Raw genomic sequence first — 19,977 nt, 5'->3', positions numbered from 1 at the left:
AAAAAGCGAAATTTGGCAAATGTATACATTTATTCAAACAGAAGATGGTACGATACTGTGTGGTGGTATGCAGTATTGTGCATACTGCATTTGCGAATCGTGTGAATACAAATGTAAAAGCAAGCAAGCATGCACTAATGCAGTGAATCATTTCTAACCCCTAATTGAACAAATGTTGGCTAATTTTTATGGGTTCCATCGTATTTCAATTAAAAATGCAAATTTTTCCCATAACAAACTTCGGCGAAAACTTTCAGAAACCTTTAAAGTGTTGCAAACTGTTTTGCACTTTTTCTTCGCACACTGAGTATATTGGTTTTTTCTCTATGCTCAAGGAACAACTTAATCGCTATAGAGCTAGGGATTATTTTGTGCATACCACTCATCCCTTAAGCTTTTCTGTTAGATGCGTTGAATATATAACACACTATTTTAGAAGTTGTAGTAATTTGTATACGTTCATATCTGTGCCGAAAAACTTCGTAACTAGCGGCAATAGTTTATATATTGAACCGACCATTTCTTCGAATGTCGCAAAACTATTGTCGTTCAAAAGCTCTTCATCGGTATGATGGTTGGTTATGTACCCGATATGTTCGATTAAGATTTTCGTATCCGAACTGAGTAGCAATCTAGGACCTGAGTCCATACAACTAACCTTGTGTTTAACACAGCATCACCTGAGTTATATAATGACTTACCCTTACAAAGTATAGAAGGCAGTCATAAGTTCTTAAAACATTTGCCACAACTACATTACAGTTGTCAGCAAGTTCTCGTTTGTTTTCTTTTTTAACGAAGTGCTACAATTTCACTTACCTGAGTTTGAGTCTTCACTGGTGTTTGTGCAATAACTTTGTCGTCCTCTAAAGTTCCACGAGTTCTAGAAAAAAATAAAGAAACAAATGTTAAATACGTTTGTGTTGAGAAATGATAGCAGCCAGAAAACATGTGCAATGGAATAACTTATATTCATGGACAGGATGTTTGTATGTATGACTCGTATATGAAAAAAGTTTCGAAACAAAAGTTACATTTCTGTAGCAAATGGTTTCAATGGAATCATGTCCACATCACTAATGGTCACATTCTGAAGATATCTATCAGAACCAAACACAAACTTTACAACACACAAAAGAAACAGTCGGGCGGGCCATACATATTCATTCATTCGTCTATCGAGCATCCGACTACGTATTGCAAAGAATAAGAAACAAAACATAATGGAAAATTTATGGTAAAAAAAAAAACTTTTTTTTTAACACAAATCGATATATTTACTCAGAAAAAAAGAACAAGAAGAATCAATAGCTTTAGCAAACCCCATCCATATGAAATGATTTCATCAAACCCAGACTTGTATTCTTATAAAATATATATGAGAAAAATCAATAAAAACTAAAAAGAAGAAAAAATGGGTAACAAACTCGAACCAACGAAGAACACACTTCCAGTGATGACAAAATAAACATATTGGGATTTTAAAAAACAAACACTCAATTGTTTTCTTAGCAAATTAGAGATGTCACAGATTGAATCAATATGTTGAAAAAGTAAACAGGGACCATAACCGAAGCATTTATGAGGTCAATATATCTGATTTTTCATAAAAAAAACATTACCTAGCAAAAATTTAGGATCATCGTAAGAGGAATAATTCGTTGCAATGCTATTTAACTACTTCCCAACAAAATCCGGATCCAACTCAAAGGAGTCTCGAAAAAGGCACTCCAATTCCTCACATTTTACCAGCATCTGGATGTACTTCAAACGGATCCGTTAAAACGGCACTCCATTTGGATGCAATCCAAAGAATCACATCCATTTATCACATTTTAACAGCATCCAGATGCAGTTCAAAAGCAGTCGTGAAAAGGCACTCTGTTCGTTACATTTAATTAGCACTTGGTTAGAGGTCCCCACAAGCAATTCGGTAAGTAGATCCCTACAAAAACAGAAAAGCGTGTAAACATTTCCAAAAATTTATTACTATAAAATAAAAAATATATAATTTGAGAACATTTTTGGAGTACTGTTGGAGTACATGTTGAAATCTTAACTGGTGATGGGAAGACAATATACAAACCCATTTAGCGGATGAAGCAAAAACAGTTCAGCTTGGATTAAATGGAGAGCGGAGGAAACACGGATGGTTGCGATTGAATTCAATGGAGAATTTTCACAATTTGTGTTAATGTACTAAAGTCCTTAATATTTTTGTTTTACACAAATAATAAATGCATTTGATTTGTTCTGGGATATTTTGCAATGACTTGCACACATTCCGCAGAATGCCAGTATCAAAACACGTGCTTTGGACTGCATCCTATTCTACCCCAAAGGGTTAGTTAAAATTCAGTACCATAGCGTCAGTTAAAATGCAGTACCATAGGGTCAGTTAAAATGCAGTGCAAAAGGATCAGTTAAAATGCAGTGACAAAGGGTCAGTTAAAATGCAGTGACAACGGGATAGTTAAAATGCAGTGCTAATGGATGAAAATGCATAATTTGATGCACTTCCAAATCACTTGTTCATATAATTTAACTGCCTCTTTGGAGGCAAACGTTTTGCTGGGTTATTATTAAAAAGTTTATTATGACTACAGAGCAGGGACGTACGCACCCAGCAAAAATTCGGATCCGTTAGTCATTATGTAACTCATTTACTAACGTATGAGTACGGGGGCACAGTAGAGATGGCAAAAAAATCGATCGTACTATCGACAGTATCGATAAATTTTTAAAAATTTAATATCGACAGATTGTTTTGTCTATCGATATTATCGGATTAAAAACCCTAATTTAAAATCTATAGAAATCAATAGGAATTACGCGGATTTCGGTTTTGTCGATGTCAGAAAGTAAGTGCGTAGTCACACGTACAAATTTTTCGGAAAAGTAAATTGTATTTTTGTGTCTTTTTAATAAATAAACGCAATTGTTTATACCTTCAGTGTCAGTGTGTCTCAACGAAATAATAATCCCAAGTATGTTTGGAAGAAATCCGCTTCAGACAATTTGGAGTTGATTTAGCCATGTCCGTCCGAGCGCACGAAAACTTTCGAAAGGATCAACCGATTCGGTTCAAAATTTGGCTTTCGCAATATTTTGTCCAAACTTAGTTCAAGTTCGAAGATGGGTTATATCGGTTCACTCCTTCAGGTACCTCCCCCACAAAAGTTCGAAAATGTTCGGCAAAATTGTGGCCACGATAATTCTTGAAGGGAGTGACCGATTTGGTCCATACTTTACACATCCTAATATAATTACCAGATATAGATCAGGTTTAAATATGGACTATATTTGTCCACTACCTCGGGTAGCTCCCACACAAAATTTTTGTTGAAGCCACTTGAATTTGCAGCCTCAATTACGACTGTAAAAGTTTTTTTTTTTTCAGAGGCAAGTCCATACTTCTTTAGAAAACAACCTGAAAGGGGTAATAACCCCTATTGCACCATATGTAGTGGCTGGAGAGCACCATAACTCCCGAACCGATCAACCAATTTGGTCCAATCTGGATCTTCTAATATTTTGTCCAAATATAGTTTAACTGGTCCATATAGGTTTTCTTCTTAGGGTATCTCTCCCATAAAAAGTTCAATGTTTGTGCCTAAGTGCAGGTAAGGCTCTGTTCGAAGATCGTTTGTAAATGTGTGCCGATGGTGTTCGTTGTGGTCCTATTCCTGGCATATTGGTCCAAAAGTTATACGATGACCCACAGAAATGACTAGTGGGAGCAATATCTATCGAAAATATATGACTCCCTAAATAAGATCCACTTCCATAATGGACTATGTCGGTCCATTCCTTCAAGTACCTCCTCCGCAACACTTTTTAACTTTAATCCAAATCAACATTTTTGTCGACAAGTTCAAATGTCCAAAAAGGGCCACAAAATTCTGAAAAGACCCCAGACATAGGCTGAGGTTATATCTCTGTCGGTAAAGCCGACTGATACTTTTTACTCGTTTTTCATCCTTTTTATTTCTGTGAAGTACTTGTGCAAAATATCAACAAAAGCATTGATCTTTCCGCCATTTTTATTTTCCAATTAATGGCGATGACAAATTAACAATAATATCGATATCTATCGCTTTTTTGAAACAAAGTATCGAAAATATCTAATGTTGGGAATATCGATAGTTTGCCAGCTCTATGGCATAGAGCGTGTGTGTCCGACTACAAATCCTAGGGTTGGGTGTTCAACGCTCACCGTCGGCCGGGTACTTTTTGTTAACAGCACAAAGAACAATTGGTTTGGCGAATGTTAGCATATGTAAGCGTTTAAACAAACCTTAATGTTCGTACGCGTGGCATAGTGTGTAGTGTGTTCGACTACAAAGCAGAAGTTCGTGTGTTAAAATCCAGCAAAGAGCGAAATAAAATAAAAATATGAAGTGTGTTGAAATTGAATCAAATTCCACCTCAACTGTTCAAAAAATAGAAAATATTTTTTTAGCTTATAGCTTATTTTTCAGCTCCAATGATCATAGAGTACCTAGTAATTCAGTGCGACATGCCCTTGTTAAAATAATGGATTAGTGGGGGGTTTTGTAAGTAGTTATGAATACCAAAAAATACTATAAAACCCATTATTTAGTAAGGTTTGTTTGCTGGGCAGGGTGTTTTCAAGGTGAACGTTGAAAGTCGTAAGTAATATTTCTTCCTAACCGAGAACATGTTCCAAGAATAACAACAACTTTTTTAATTATAGATATAAGGTTTTTAAACCATATATTTATGTACAAATTTTAATCTAAGCAAAAATGAATTTAATAATAAATAAAAAAAATACCAACTTTGGGTAAGTCCCCACAATAATTCAGAATATTCACTTAAGTGCAGTTTAAAAGTTATTCGAGGATAGTTTTGAAATTATGACCAAGTCCAAAAATGGTCTATGTCGGTCCATTTATTCAGGCACATCTTCCGTATAAATTCAACACTTTGCTCCTTAATGCAGATTAAGGGTACTTCTCGAATCGAATTAAAATTGTATTTATTTTTTATTTTATTAATTCTACAACTTTCCATCAAAGATAGTTAATATAATCAAAGAAGTTTATTTGAAAAACTTCTGCAGCTGTTGAACTTTAAAACGTTTTAGATTTCATCATTTCGTACTGCAATAGTAAAACTTTCTCTTTTCGATTCCTTTTCGTTGTAATTGTATTCGTGTGTTTCACTTCCTCTCCTACCATAAAAACTATTCCAGTAATTGGAAATATACAACGAATAACAAATGATGCCTTTAACGTCGATTCAATTCAATTAATTTCAAAAAAAGGATGTAACAAGCATGAAAACGCTCTTAACCAGGCATGTTTACACAAACACGTGTTTAGAGCTACAAATCGGATAATATCCTTTCGTTACAATAACATGAGAGTAATCGTTCGTCTGTTCGATATTTGTAGCTTTTCAACACAACAATGCCACTTGATTTTGAAGAAGGAAACGAAACATGCCAAAGAGGAACAAGAGGACAAATAACAAATCAAGACATTTGTTAGTAATGGCTTGCACAAAAAGTTGTATTGGATATAAATTTGAAACGAGGGACTTTTTTTGTTTTGTAGTTTTGTTCTAAACTACTGGTTGGGTTGCTGACATATTTGATGGAGATTTGTTAGAACTCGTTTAGAGTTGATGGCGATTATGGTGGTGTTAGCGTTCATCTTAATAAGCATAGGAAAGTTAGTTTGTTTGCAACGAAAGCGAAATCATGTTTAAAATATATTATTTGGAATGGGAATGTATGCGAATATATATTCCACAAAGAAGCAAAACTCCGCAACTACTTCATCTAAGCCGACATCAATTCCCAATATTGTTAGTTGAAATATCCGAAACAATAAACTAAAATAAGGTTGTAAAGTAAACTATACTATAAACAAACAAAAGTGCTATTAACAAAGTAAGAGATGACAAAAGGAATGCATTTATTTATGTCTGAGACATATAAGCTCGCTTAAATCATCGGCTGTAATAAAATAAAGAGGTTCTGTGGCTCTGACCGTCTTTTTAATTTTTAACAAAAATCGTCTTAAGTGGAAACTCACATCTCAACGGTGTCACCACCCGGGTAGTTATTTATCACCCGCTATATATAGTAAACAAACATGACCCGCAAAACGTTCTTCCATAAAATGATAAAAACTTGGTTTGAGGAATTGGTTGGAAAACGAAAACAAAGATGAATGAAAACCCCAAATGTTGACGACCTCTAAAAATGTTTTATAGAAAATGATGTGTGATGTGGAACGGGAAAGGTGTCAAAAATGCACGAATGGGCGTCGAAAGCTGTTCGGGTGAAAAGCAAATTGTTACATCATCAGTATTTTCTGCGTTCATGCACTGACCAAAGACAAGGACGAGCCAAGACGAAATAAGCATATGACCATACATTAAAATTGCCGATTTTAACGCTCATTATACCCTCAGCCTTTAGGCTATGAAGGGTATATACACTTTCATACGGGCAAAATGTGCCTCATCGAAATAATGGTTTTAGACCCCAAGTATGTTTGGACGAAATGTGTTTCAGACAATTTGGAGTCGATTGAGCAATGTCCGTCCGTCCGTCTGTCTGTCTGTCTGTCTGGCTGGCTGGAGCGCACGATAACTCTCGAACGGATGAACCGATTCGGTTCAAATTTTGGCTTTCGTAATATTTTGTCCAAACTTAGTTTAAGTTCGAAGATGAGCTATATCGGTCCACGCCTTTCGGTACCTCCCCCACAAAAGTTCGAAAATGTTCGGAAAATTTGTACGCACGATAACTCTTGAAGGGTGTAACCGATTTGGTCCATACTTTGCCCATCGTGGAGCGTGTACCAGACTTAGATCAGGTTTTAATATGGACTCAATCGGTCCACTCCGTCGGGTACCTCCCACACAAAATTTTGGAAAAGTTCAGTTTAGGAACATCTCTCGAATCGCTTTGATTTTTGCTTTAGCAACTTGTATTCACTGCCCTCCATACGACGGTATAAGTTTCATCAGGGGCAAGTCCATACTTCCTGAGAAAATAGCCTGAAAGTTGCAAAAAACCCCTATGACACCGTGTGAGGAGGTTGGAGGGCAAAATAACTCTCGAACAGGTCTGCCGATTCGGTCCAAAGTTTGGCCTTAGTAATATTTTGTCAAAACATAGTTTAAGTTCGAAGATAAGCCATATCGGTCCACTCCTTCAGGTACCTCTCCCACAAAAGTTCAAAAATGTTCGGAAAATTGTGCGTACGATAACTCTTGAAGAGAGTGGCCGAATTGGTCCATACTTTACACATCCTAATATATCTACCAGATATAGATCAGGTTCAAATATGGACTATATTTGTCCACTCCATCCGGTACCTCCCACTCAAAATTTCGGATACATGTTCACTTTAAGACCTGCTTTCGAATCACTGTGATTTTTGTTGAAGCAACTTACATTGCTGCCTCAATTGCGATGGTAAAAGTTGTTTCAGGGGCAAGTTCATACTTCTTGAGCAAATATCCCTGAAGTTCTAAAAAACCCCTATGGTACCATATGTAGTGTCTGGAGATCCATTCTTTTTAGTATCTCCTCCGCAAAACTTTTGATATTAAATCCTAATCAACATTTTTGTTAGTTTAAACGCCCAAAATTTTTAAAACTCCCTAAATACATGCGTTTTTTGGAAAAAATTGTTTCAATATACACAGGCTGAGGGTATATCTCTGTCGGCAAAGCCGACTGATACTTTTTTACTTGTCTGACGAAAAATTTCCTCCACTGTTAGACAGTCGACAACAGAATGAAATGCAACACTTTGGACAGTAAAAACACGAGAATTAGCCACAATAGATTCATGTTATATGAAACCAAATTGTACGATTAAATAGGGAATTGTTACAGGGAAACTTCGCATTCGATTGAACAAAGAATATAAAGTACGACCTAACACAACACGGAAGGTGGACCTCGACAAAGGTGTACTATCTATGCCGAAATTATCTAAGTCTGTGCTTGGGTGCTAAAGGCCCCCGCCAAAAAATCGTGTTACGAACCTGCAATCATTTGGTGCTGGTGGATACAGAGAAGTGTCGGCATAAAATACACTGTGAACACAACTTTTGGGGCAGAGATAATTCCTTTTGTAGATGAAAGCCCTTGTTCACTGTTGCTTTAGCTTATTTTTGAGATGACATGTCTTCAGTCAAATCGAATGAGGATTATTTTCGTAGAGCACTTCGACCTTCTAACTCGCTTCCTTCAATGTCCTTTTCGTCCTTTATTTTAAGAACCGCTATAAAAGTACCACAAGATGACGTTTTTCAGCTTCAAAATGTTCTGCAAAAATGTCGCACAGAAAATTTTAGGTACGACTCTCATTTACGAAGTTACGAAGTATTTGGCTATTTTCGCATTTAAGAACCGTTCATAGACATTTCGTATGTTCCAGAAAGTTGTTTGCTGATATCTTTGCTACATTTCTTCTTCTTTTTTATTTACCGATCAGTATTCGGATTTTGGCGATCATACAATTACAAATTGAATATATTAGATGTATGTATATATAATATCTATTGTGTAAATTTATTCTGCAATGGTGAGTTCTCTATCCATCGCAGCATTTATAAGGTTGTTCTCATCTGGCGTATTTGTCCAATCTAGAAAAGTTTTTATCCATGATATTTCTCTTCTCCCTCTTGGCCTTTTTCCCTCAATTTGGCATTTTATTATGTTCTGGATGATTGAGTATTCTTCGTTTCTTATTATGTGCCCCAAATAAGATGTTTTCCTATTTTTTATGGTGTCAAGAAGCTGTCGTGTGTGCATTCTTCTTAGCACTTCTTCATTTGGTACACGATCTGTCCAAGGAATTTTCAGAGTTCTGCGATAAATCCATATTTCAAACGAGTTCAATTTATTTTCGTCCGTTGATTTTATTGTCTATGTTTCGGAAGCATAAAGTAAATCCGAAAAAAATATAATAGAAATTAGACCTTGACGATTTGGACCTTGAAGATGAGGTCGAATGGATTTTATGTGTTCTAAATTATTATTCTTTGGGACGAGAGCTATAACCTTGCCTCCACGAGTAATCCCAAATTCCAAGCGGTTTAGAAGATATGTGCCTAACAAAATGATCCCTTTTGACATCAAAACCTCAGGTCTTTGGGGGCCCATAACCGCGAAAGTTGAAGTAATAGGGAAAAACGCCGGGACACGTGTCTTTTTATTTTTGGTCTTCTATCAGGCTGCGGTGTCAAAATAGGGTTAATAATTTTCGTGTCGCATAGTGTTATCATATAGTCGGCCCCGGCCGACTTTGGTTCTTTCCTTACTGGTTTAACATTTATTCTGTTGTTTTATTTAGGAATTTATCTCAAACATCTTAAAAACTACGTCATTTTTCGATTTTGAAAATGGAATATATGGTGGAGGGTATAAAAAGGAGCGTTAATTTTTTATTGTTGTGTATGTTTTTGCATTTTTTACAGAAAGTTTTAAAAAATTACAACGCACATGTGCTGAATCAGTAATAGAGCCTCCGTAAAAACAGAAGCGCCCATTCATAAATACCTGTTAGTGAAATATTAAAAAATGTGTAGTATAAATATTAGGGAAGGTGGGAAGTTGAGCGGGAGAGGAATGTTGCTACTACAAATTTTCGAAGGTTTAAGCAGATTCCAAACATCTGCAATGTACAAAGCGACTCTGGTGCCATTGTAGCTCTTCTTGTGTTTATTGTGATGCCTGATACCCGGAAAATTTTGCGTAAAAGCTATTCAATCATTTCTTAGTCATGGGCTGATCAATGTTTTTCAGTAGTCAATTGTTCAGCGCTGAAGAGTTTAAGAAAACTATCTGTAGCTCTGAAAGACTGTCGAACCAATCAATCTGTGAACGTGTGTTCAAGGCTATACAAACTTATAAAACTCTTGCCTTAAGAAAGACAACCTATCACTGAGTTTCATCCTCTCCAATGTCAACGTGAATATTTGGTTTTATTCTATATCAACTTACATAGACTTAAAACATTGCCCAAAAATATATGTAAATAAAAATTTTAAAATAAATTTGTGCATGAAGTTTTCTTACCATCTTAAGTTTTCTCCAGTCTTAAAATAACTCATCGAAATATAATACAGGGATATGATGGGATACCAAACCTCAGCTTCACGCAACATTTTAGCGTTATCTGCTTCAAAATAGTCTGAAAGTTTAATCAACATATCTATAAACAAATATTTATTAAAATTTTTCCTTTTTGCTAGGACATACAAAATCTACGTATGAGCTTTCTGAGGCTATTTTATCATCTAGAACATTGCCATTTCACTTCAAAAATATTTATGGAAAAAAGTTTTTCATATGATAACATTATGCTGCGTTGTGTTATTGTGAATAAATGTTCGATTTTCTCATTGAAAACATTTTAACAGCGGTTTTTCTATGTTTACTCAAATCAAAATCTGAATCGAATTGACTATGATAACGTAAAAGTTTGCGTTTTCATAGAACAAGAATTGACCCTCCCTGATATTTGTCGTTTTTCTTTTTTATAGCCTGAGAAAGCATACTTGTCAGCGAAGCCAACTGATGTGATATCTTACTTGATATCATAAGATTAAATGTCAAAATGATAACTTTGGGGTAAGCACATCCTCCTGTAGAAACAAGCAATGAAATCTCGTAACAGTTTTTAAAGTTATGAAAACTCTTTTCCAGTCTGTTTTCGGAATAAGGTCAAGGCAGCAGTAAGCCGACTGGTTTGTTTATGACCGAAAGAGACACAAAGAGGAAAGCATTTCTAATGATTGAAAAAAGGTGATAGCCATTGTAGCCAATGCAATTTCATCTGTTATTTACAGTGTATTTACTACAGTGTTAATATTATAATAAATAAATAAAACAACATCCTATACATCGTTCACAAATAGAAGACAAGACGGTTTACTTCATCTACAGTATGTTGGATCTGGTCCCCTCGCATATAAAATGCTACGGTGTTGACGATTAAAACTTGTGGTCAATGAATTAATTGTACCATATCCATGTGGCTTTAGACATGAACAATTCATTGTTGATTAGATCTTGACGTAGGATTCGATAATCGATTTAATTAAAGTGGTCTGTTTATTCTCAAGGGTATATTATTGTCTTGCGCGGGTTAAGTGTCATATAATCGGTCTTGAGGGATTCGGCTATCACACAAAATATATGTCAATATACAAAATCCAATACCCTTATCTTATGTTCGGATGAACCTTCTGAGTAAACATGCACTTGACATTACATTGAGAACTATTCAGTTTATAGCTTAACTTAGCTTAAGCAAATAATTATTTACACATGTTTTCTGATCCAAAAGTACTCTTGAAAATCAACAAGAATGAGATATGGTACTCGTATGCCTTTAACATGTAGCAGAAGAACACAATTAAATTGCATACAAGATGGTACAGACACACATAAATACATAAATCCCTTTTGTATCAGAGCCTTAAACATCCGCAAGATAGAGGTTACAATATTCGACATTGTGTTACGGAACAATGACAAAGGACACCGAGAATAACAAAGCGAAAAAGAATAACAATGTGCAAAACCTTAGAGAGAGAATGGGCAGATATGCAAACATAACGGTAAATACTACCCACATACACTATACTGTGTACACACACACTCATACATTATAAAAAGGATGTTCCGAGCAACTGAACACGAAAGCTGAATAAAAAAATCTGCCAACCAAACATTAAACAGCGTTTTTTTATTCTTTGCCAAGCAAAGACCCAGAACAGGTTAGCAGCGTTCAGATGTGATATGAAGGTGTAATTGTGAATGGATGTGCTGCCACAACAAAAAAAGTGGGCTTGTGTATTTATCTTCTATTATTTACTCGTAACTTTTATTGTAAACAGATACGCTTACAATGGCACTGCCGCACAATGTCTTTGAAAAGAAGAAGATAATGTTTTAATTTTGGGTCTGTCCGAGCGATGTAAAGACCAACAATTTTTAAAGGAAAAGATTGAAAGATGATTTAATAGCATTAGTATTTTCATTAAGATCATGTATATTAATTAATTACATAATTTACATCTAAATTATGTTTGATTAAAAATAAATGAATTTTTAGCATTACGTTTTTAGCTACTTCGGGACTTAACTCCGACCAAAATAGCTCTAATTTGCAATTTAATTTTCTAGTGGTTAAAACCCTTATCCACAAATATTGTTGGAATACGTAGGTAGGTCTACATATATCGGTTCCTCCCGACCGATGTTGCTGTAATTTCGTAAAGCGGGTTCTCAGACTGGAAAGTAAACGATGCTTGTTGGAAACGTATTTCATATTCTAAAAGGGTTGAAATCCACCACACATTAAAGTAGGTCCATATTTTAGTATGCCCTCCGCGTTTTTATTGATGTACATATATTTTTCCGTTAGCTATCTGTTAGGGATGATTTTTTTATAGAAACCTCATCTAATTTGTATTCCTTCTCAAGAATCAATTTAAGGAAATTAAGTTAACTATGCTCAAATTGAAAGATGGGACAACTCAAATAATCGCAGAAGTACAGTATAGTCTCGATAATCCGGACACTCGATAATCAAGACAACGCGGTAATCAGGACACTTAAAATAGGTACACTGTACACTCTGTAATTTTCTACCTTCAGTTACTTTTGTTATTGTTTGCAGTGGTAATTTTGTTTTTTATTGTTTATAAATTCTATACAAAAATCAATTCGTTGTGAGCACAAATGATTCCTATTTTTAAGCTGCGTTCGAAGAGTGGTGTGGACATACAAATATACGTAAAATAATGCGAAGTGTTGAATATGATTTGTTTGCAATTTAAGGTTCTAATTAGCGATAGGTTGGTTTAGTTTGCGAAGAAATGCTTTCGAATGACAGAGTTTGTGTGACAGAGTTTGTGTTGCAGACCAATCTCTAAACATACAACCCTGCAAAAGGTCCAAAAACGTTTAAAAATGTTAATTTGCCGATTTACTTTCTAGCAGACGAAATGGCTGACTCAAGCCTGGTTCCAAATTTTATTTAGTACATATTTCATGGCTAAAGAATAATAGAAATTAAGAATATTTTCCACTAATGCTATTTTACTTCTGGGTAATAAATCTTGACGTCATTCGAAAATTAGGGACAAGGGATACGTCTCTCATATGCAACCCCGATTCATAGTACCTCAACGATATGTTACATACTTTTTTATAGAAGAGTACCAACAACGAATATTACGACACTACTTCTAGATTCGTTGATTAGGAAATGTCGCCAACATTACATGGAGTGGAATTTGCGCCACCGTTGGAAAAGTAATGCTTTTTTAACCTGGAAACCCATACGAATCGAAACTAAAAATAGAGAAGATGCAGTTTAGGCACTTGCAATTGTACTTGAAAAATTGAAGGCCGATATTACTGCCATACAGAAATACGATGGATTGGGAAAGGCTTCACAAAAACACTTAAAGGTGATGCATTGTATTTTAGCTGCCATGACATAAAGCATCTGTTTGGTTGCTGATTTGTGTTGGTCGGAATTTAAATCATTTGGCCTCCACCCAGCAAACCAATCGTACCAACATCGTAACGAAATCGGAACAAAATTCGGACGCTACGCCCGATATCGGATCCGAAATCGTAACGATATCTTATCGAAAGTTGTATGAAGTGGTTGACATAATTTCGGAACGTAATGTGGAAGCGAAATCGAATCGATTTCGGTCAGAATTCGGATCGAAATCGGAAGAAAATCCTTGGGAAATTCGGAATGCAAATTTTTTCCTCCGAATTTTCGTACAGATTTCTGAACGATTTTGGAATAATGTCGTATGAAAATCTGAGGTACCTTCCGAATCTTCGTAGATTTTTGAACGATTTTGGAATAATTTCGTATGAATATCGAAGGAAAATTTTTTCTCTGGCGCCTCTTTTTATTAATCAATGTTTCTTTGTTATGTTTTTATTGGAGGATTGCAATTTCAAACGTTTCTAATGATTTTCACCGTTGTTATCATTTTGTAGTTATAGTAGAACAATGTAAACTTTGTGTACGAATATGCTGAGTCTATCAGCACTAGCTTAAATTATTATATGTTGCATATATATTTAAGATATTTAAAAATTGTATATGCGAATTTTATAACCAACCATTTTGTTTTTCGACAACAAGCTAAAATGTTGCTTGTTAGATATATACAAAAGGTGGTTGTTGTGCGAAGGGCAATTTAGTTCCGACATATCAATCCGAATTCATATCGAAATCTGAAGAAAAACATTAGCATATTTGAAGGGAAATTTACTTCCGACATTATCTACGAAATAGGAACGAAATCTGGACGAATTCCCGTAAGGCTGAATTTTGTGGAGCACGTTTGGAGCGGGTCCAAACTTAAAGTTATTTCCGTCAAATATCACATTTGTATGAAAAAATGTTATTACTCCCATAAAAAGTCGAAATCCGCAAAATATTCCGAGATAATGGGAGAAACCCATCGAAAATGTTGTTTAATGATAAATCTTTTCAATATCCCTATATTCTTGAAATATCGATCCGTAAATGGGTCCTTAATGGTACAGATGTGTATGAAATATATTATTTTTACCGTATGTATATTCTATGAGCGCTTTGAAGAAAAAGATGACCGTTGTTCTGCCCATTACATTAAAATTTATTCTAGGCGATTTTAATGCCGAAATGCTCCATATATTTGGCCAAACTGTCGGGAAATCCAGTCTCCACAGTGAAACATCTGACAATAGAATGAGACTGATAGACTTCGCAGCGACAAAAAACATGGTCATTAGCAGCACCAGATTTATGCATCTCGACATTCGTAAGGGCAACTGGCTGTCTCCGGATCAAAAAACAAAAAACTATAATTGATCCCGTTGTGAAAGATGGAAGGCATTCATCGAACGTGTTGGGTGTACGATCCTTCCGAGGAGAAAACATAGACTCGGACCAATACGTTGTTGCAGCAAAGGTCCGTACCAGATTAAACGTAGCAAATAAAGTACGAACAGATACAAAACGGCAGTTGAACATCAGTAAGCTGCAACTACAACAGATAGCCACAGAATATTTCACTCAACTGGCCCAAATGCTTAATCAAAGCAGTCCTCGTCGCGATAACATATTAGCACAATGGCAAAATATTGCCCACTCCATGGAAACAGCCGCAAAATCCATACTTGGATAACAGAGGAATCCATAGCGCACCAAGGAATCCATAGCGCACGAGAGAGGTATCGGGAGAAATGGAGAGAAGAGAAACGCCTTTTCCGCAGGAAAAAGAGAGAAATGGAAAAGCGGAAGTGTGGAAGAATCGATATTTACAGGAGCCAGAATGCAGTCCGAAAATTCTACCAAAGAGTGAAACATCAAACTGATGGATTTGGTACAGGCACATCCTCCTGTAGAGACCAGCAAGGTATTTTGGTACCAGATACATACAATGTACTCAGGATATAGAAAGAGCACTTCTCCAAACTTGGATACCACAGATCCAATCCCAGAAGGTGGTATTGAAAGTATACCGGCCGGCCAAGATGAGGTAAAGACAGCAATAAACCGGCTGAAGAATAAAAAGGCAGCATGAGCCGTTCAAAACCGGAGGCGACACGCTGATAATGTGTATGTATGTGTCAGCTTGTTAGCACCTTCTGACAGGAACAACGTACCCGGCGATTGGAACCTAAGCATCCTGTGTCCCGTCCACAAGAAAAGAGATAAGACGCTCTATTGCTTGCAAGATAGTGTCAGGGATATTGTGCGAACGACTAAAGACTATGGTGAACGAAATAATTGAGCCATACCAAAGCGGCTTTAGACAAGTACACCATTGCCATTTAAACTGTGGCAAATCCTGGAAAAGACCCAAGAGATGCAGATCGACACCTACCACATTTTTGTCGATTATATAGCAGCCTCCTACGTTCAAAGGCATTCCAAGCTCATTCGGCTTTGAAAGATGACTTTAACTGCTACCCGGTCCTGAGTTAAATAGGAAAGAACTTCTCCGAAGAGTTTAGTACCGAAAGAGGTTTCACACAGGGAGTCAGCCTTTCGTGTGACTTATTCAACATACTGCTGGAAAAGGATATATGAGATGTTAAAAAAATTGCACAATTTACACCAATAGCCACATGTTACTTGCTTATGCTGATGATATAGACAACATGGGACAGCCAGTATAGGAAGTAACTGATACCTTTAAGAAAGTTGAAGCAGAACCTACTAAAGTGGGTCTGGCTGTAAACAGCGACATGACCAAGTTAATGGTGTCCACGCATGGTTCCTACAATTTTGAGGTAGTTATAGACTTCGTCTTCTTCGGCACCGCCATAAACACAACAAACAGCTACAGTTGTGAAATAAAAAGAAGAATTGTATTGGCCAACATATGCTACTTTGGTTTAAGTAAGCAGTTTAAAAACAAAGCCACATCATGTCAAACAAAAGTGTAAAGGATAACGTTAGTTCCAGAACGAATACACCAGAACTAAATAAAATAGTTTTGGCACAGGACTACTTATTGTAAAAATTAATGTTTAGTACGGACAATTTCAGTTTTTTTGATAGCTGGACTTACTTACGTTTACAAATCAAAACTATCCGAGGCCATGTCTTTAGAAAATAGAAATGTCCTTCTTCGGATTTGTTCTACCTTTGGAAGAAATATCACAATGCCCAAATTTATTGCGAAATCGGGTACTCTCTCCGAAATTTATACAGAATGAATACCAACATTTAAATGACTCAGTACTCAATATAATAAATATGTTTGAACATACGTATGTACATATGTATGTACATTCCATTACAGTTAATAATCTTCGAGCGAAACTTTAAATTGCATCGTTAATGAAAAAACCATGCAGTACAGACACCTGCGGCAGAATACTACATAAATATGTTCCAGCGAATAACAACAACAACGAATAAATTGAGCCATTTATAACACATATCGCTCATTTACTCAAAGAGTGGCATAACTCAAAAATGCGTTTTCTTTTCTTTCTCTTGTGTCAAATGTTCATCGAGTTACAGCTCATTTACTAGAGGTTTGGCATAATTTACCAAAAAAGTTTTTTTTTTGAGTTTATGAAGCACTTGAACTCGTCAAATCATGCTTGATCTTGCACAGAAATTTAGCAATGATACCTGGTTAGCTGTTTGCAAAATATGGTCAAAAAGTTATTTTATTTTTTGTTTAAAAATCTGTTTACGTTGGGAAGTCAAATTTCAATCGCCAACTTAAAACGTATTTTTTTCTCGAAACTGGATTTTTTGAGATGTATCACTTTTTGAGTAAATGCGCGATATCCATATATATCAGATACATACATGCATACATATGTATGTATGGCACATATGTCAATAAATATGTTTTCCTTTCACATTATTCCATTTTCATCGAAATACATTGAGATATAACCATAAATATTATTATTTTCCTCTTCTCGACATGTCATTTGCCACAATAATTCTGGCCATAAATTTATATTCCTTTAAGGCATTCTTAAGTAGTCCTGGTCATTTACGCCTGTCTGTCATTGTGTCGATAAAAACCTCTGGAAAGAAAACAACTGAGACCACGTTACGGAAAGACCTTGTGTGCAAACAAAAAAAAGAAAACTTTCATGTGGAAAAATTGTCACGTGCTCACATCTCATTTGTATTTCGGCAGTTGCTATATCCTTTGCTCGTTGTTGTCAATTCGTGTATTTCATGCTGCAGGATATGCATTGGACGTAAACATTTTAATGTAGTTGTTCCGTTATTTGGGACAGTTTTCTTTTTTCTTTTATTGAAGTGGACACAACTTTTTGCATTATTTTATTATCACTTCTTTTCCGTGGTGCTCAAGGAGAAACATAAAAGTCCAAGGAATACATGACATGTTTTCTGTTCCCGGGTTTAAGAAAAGTAGGAAAAGAAAATGTTTGTCACATTTTAAGCGGTATTGCTAAAAAATTCAGGAACTTTAGACTTTTACAAGAAAATATAATGCCGGATCATAGATTTAAAGGCTTCAGATTACAGTGATATCGAATGGAAAACCTGTGTAAGATTTTTTAAAATACCTCTAATCAAGTTATGCGGTTATAAGGGGGATACAGCAACACACAGCTACTATTTTAACACAGGAAATTTTTATTCACCGGAAAGTATAGCCAGAGCCAAATATATGTTGACGCCGGATTCACTCCGCTGGAAGAAAAACAAATAACAATTCGGTTTTGCCGCAACGGTTTTCCTTAAAAAAATGGGATGACGGGCTTAACGTTCCCGCGGTAGACCTGGCAGAAAATCGATGGCACTATCGATAATATCGATTATTTTAAAAAAAAATTCAATATCGATAGATAGTTTTGCCTATCGATATTATGGGAATAAAAACCCCTAAAATTCATTGAAATAAATAATAATTTCCTGCTTTACTGTTTTTTGTGTGTGAGAAAAAAAGTCCGTAGTCACACGTACACATTTTTCGGCAAAATAAAATGTACTTTTTATATTTTTATTAATAAGCAATTATTTATTCTTCTTTACAGTTCTGTGAACTACTTGTGCAAAATGTCAGGAAAAGTATTGGCATTTCCGCCATTTTCATTTTCAAATTATGGGTAATGACAACTTAACGATAATGTCGATAGCAATCGATTTTTTGAAATGAAAAATCGAAATTATCTAATGTTGGGAATATCGATAGTTTGCCAGCTATAACCTCTAAAATACTTAAAAACTGGTGGAGAAATTCACTGAAGTAGAGTTCCAAAATGTTCCCGTCACATTGGTATGTATTTGGGCTGCTGCTACTATCTATAGCAGCCGTATCACAAAGTAAGGAGAGGCAGAATCTACAGAATCGCTAATAAAAAATTGCAAAACTAAACCGGATACTGGATTCTGAAATGTAAAAATGCTTAGAGAGAGAGCGATGATGATGACAAATATGAATTCCAAGTTTCTCCCGGATGAACGAGAAATGCTAAGATATGAGATCTCCATACTGAGCATCAGTGAATTACGTTGGAATGGTTCAATTGAATATGACTCCTATATTCCGGGCAACCTACTGACAGTAACCATGAATCGGGTGTGGGCCTGCTATTAACAACAGTGTTTCGAAAAAGTCTAACGTCACGGACACCGTATTCAGACATAATTATGACCTCCCGTATAAATCTTAAGTGAGAAACGTTACCACCGTTTACTGTTATGTTCGGACCCAATGCGCCTCCGAAATGATGAAGAACCTCTTCTACATCCAAATGCAAAGGTTGGCTCCGATGATACCGCACTACACCATATAAATGGGCAGACAATGCTAGGGAATGCGAAATGGTAATGTGGAACGGTTCGGGAACTTTTGCAACGTACGAAGCATGGTTATTGTTGGCACATCTTCGAACATAAAAACCGCCACAAGATTACCTGGGCCACGCAAGATCGGTATAATACTACCAATCAGATAGATAACTTTGTTACTATCCGACGTTTTCAGAAATACTTATTTGACGTACGAAATAGGCGCGGTGTCGATATTGGTTAAATAAGGAATCACTTTCTGGGCCTCCGAACCGCTGCTGTACAGAAAGATGCTGTCACAAAACTCCAAGATAACATAGCAGACAAACGGTTGCAAATAAATTAACCAAAAACCAAATACATGAGTGTTGAGATCAACACCGAACAACAGGAGGTCAAAGCTTTGCCTCAGTAGACCAATTCTATTATCTTAGATGCGTAATGGACGTAATGGATGGTGGCACTGAAGTAAATGTAGAAGCAAAAATTACTAAAGCTGAATCATTAATTGGAATGCTGACACCAATTTGGTTAAGCAATAGCTCAAAATATACGAATCTAATGTCAAATCTGTCTTGCTGTACGTGGAGCTACGAAACGATTACAAGTTTACGTTTTTTTTTTGGCCGCGTGTACGTACGAATGAAGA

The 19,977-nt window shown here is 35.9% G+C and overlaps 1 protein-coding gene across 7 annotated transcripts in view; it reads right to left on the bottom strand.

The window, feature by feature from the left end:
* MCU (mitochondrial calcium uniporter) overlaps positions 1 to 19,977 on the bottom strand; it is a 304,006-nt gene that overhangs the window by 178,279 nt on the left and 105,750 nt on the right. For all 7 annotated transcript variants that reach the window (XM_073984268.1, XM_073984265.1, XM_073984266.1 and 4 more), the window contains one exon: positions 820 to 883. In XM_073984268.1, coding sequence (XP_073840369.1) covers positions 820 to 883 — 64 coding nt within the window. The remainder of the gene's footprint in view (positions 1 to 819; positions 884 to 19,977) is intronic.

This window comes from Musca autumnalis, unplaced genomic scaffold, assembly GCF_047663935.1.
Source record: "Musca autumnalis isolate F117 unplaced genomic scaffold, ASM4766393v1 scaffold_4, whole genome shotgun sequence".
Lineage (NCBI taxonomy): Eukaryota > Metazoa > Arthropoda > Insecta > Diptera > Muscidae > Musca > Musca autumnalis.
The sequence above is the reverse complement of the archived record's forward strand: the minus strand, read 5'-3'. Positions and strand labels throughout refer to the sequence as shown.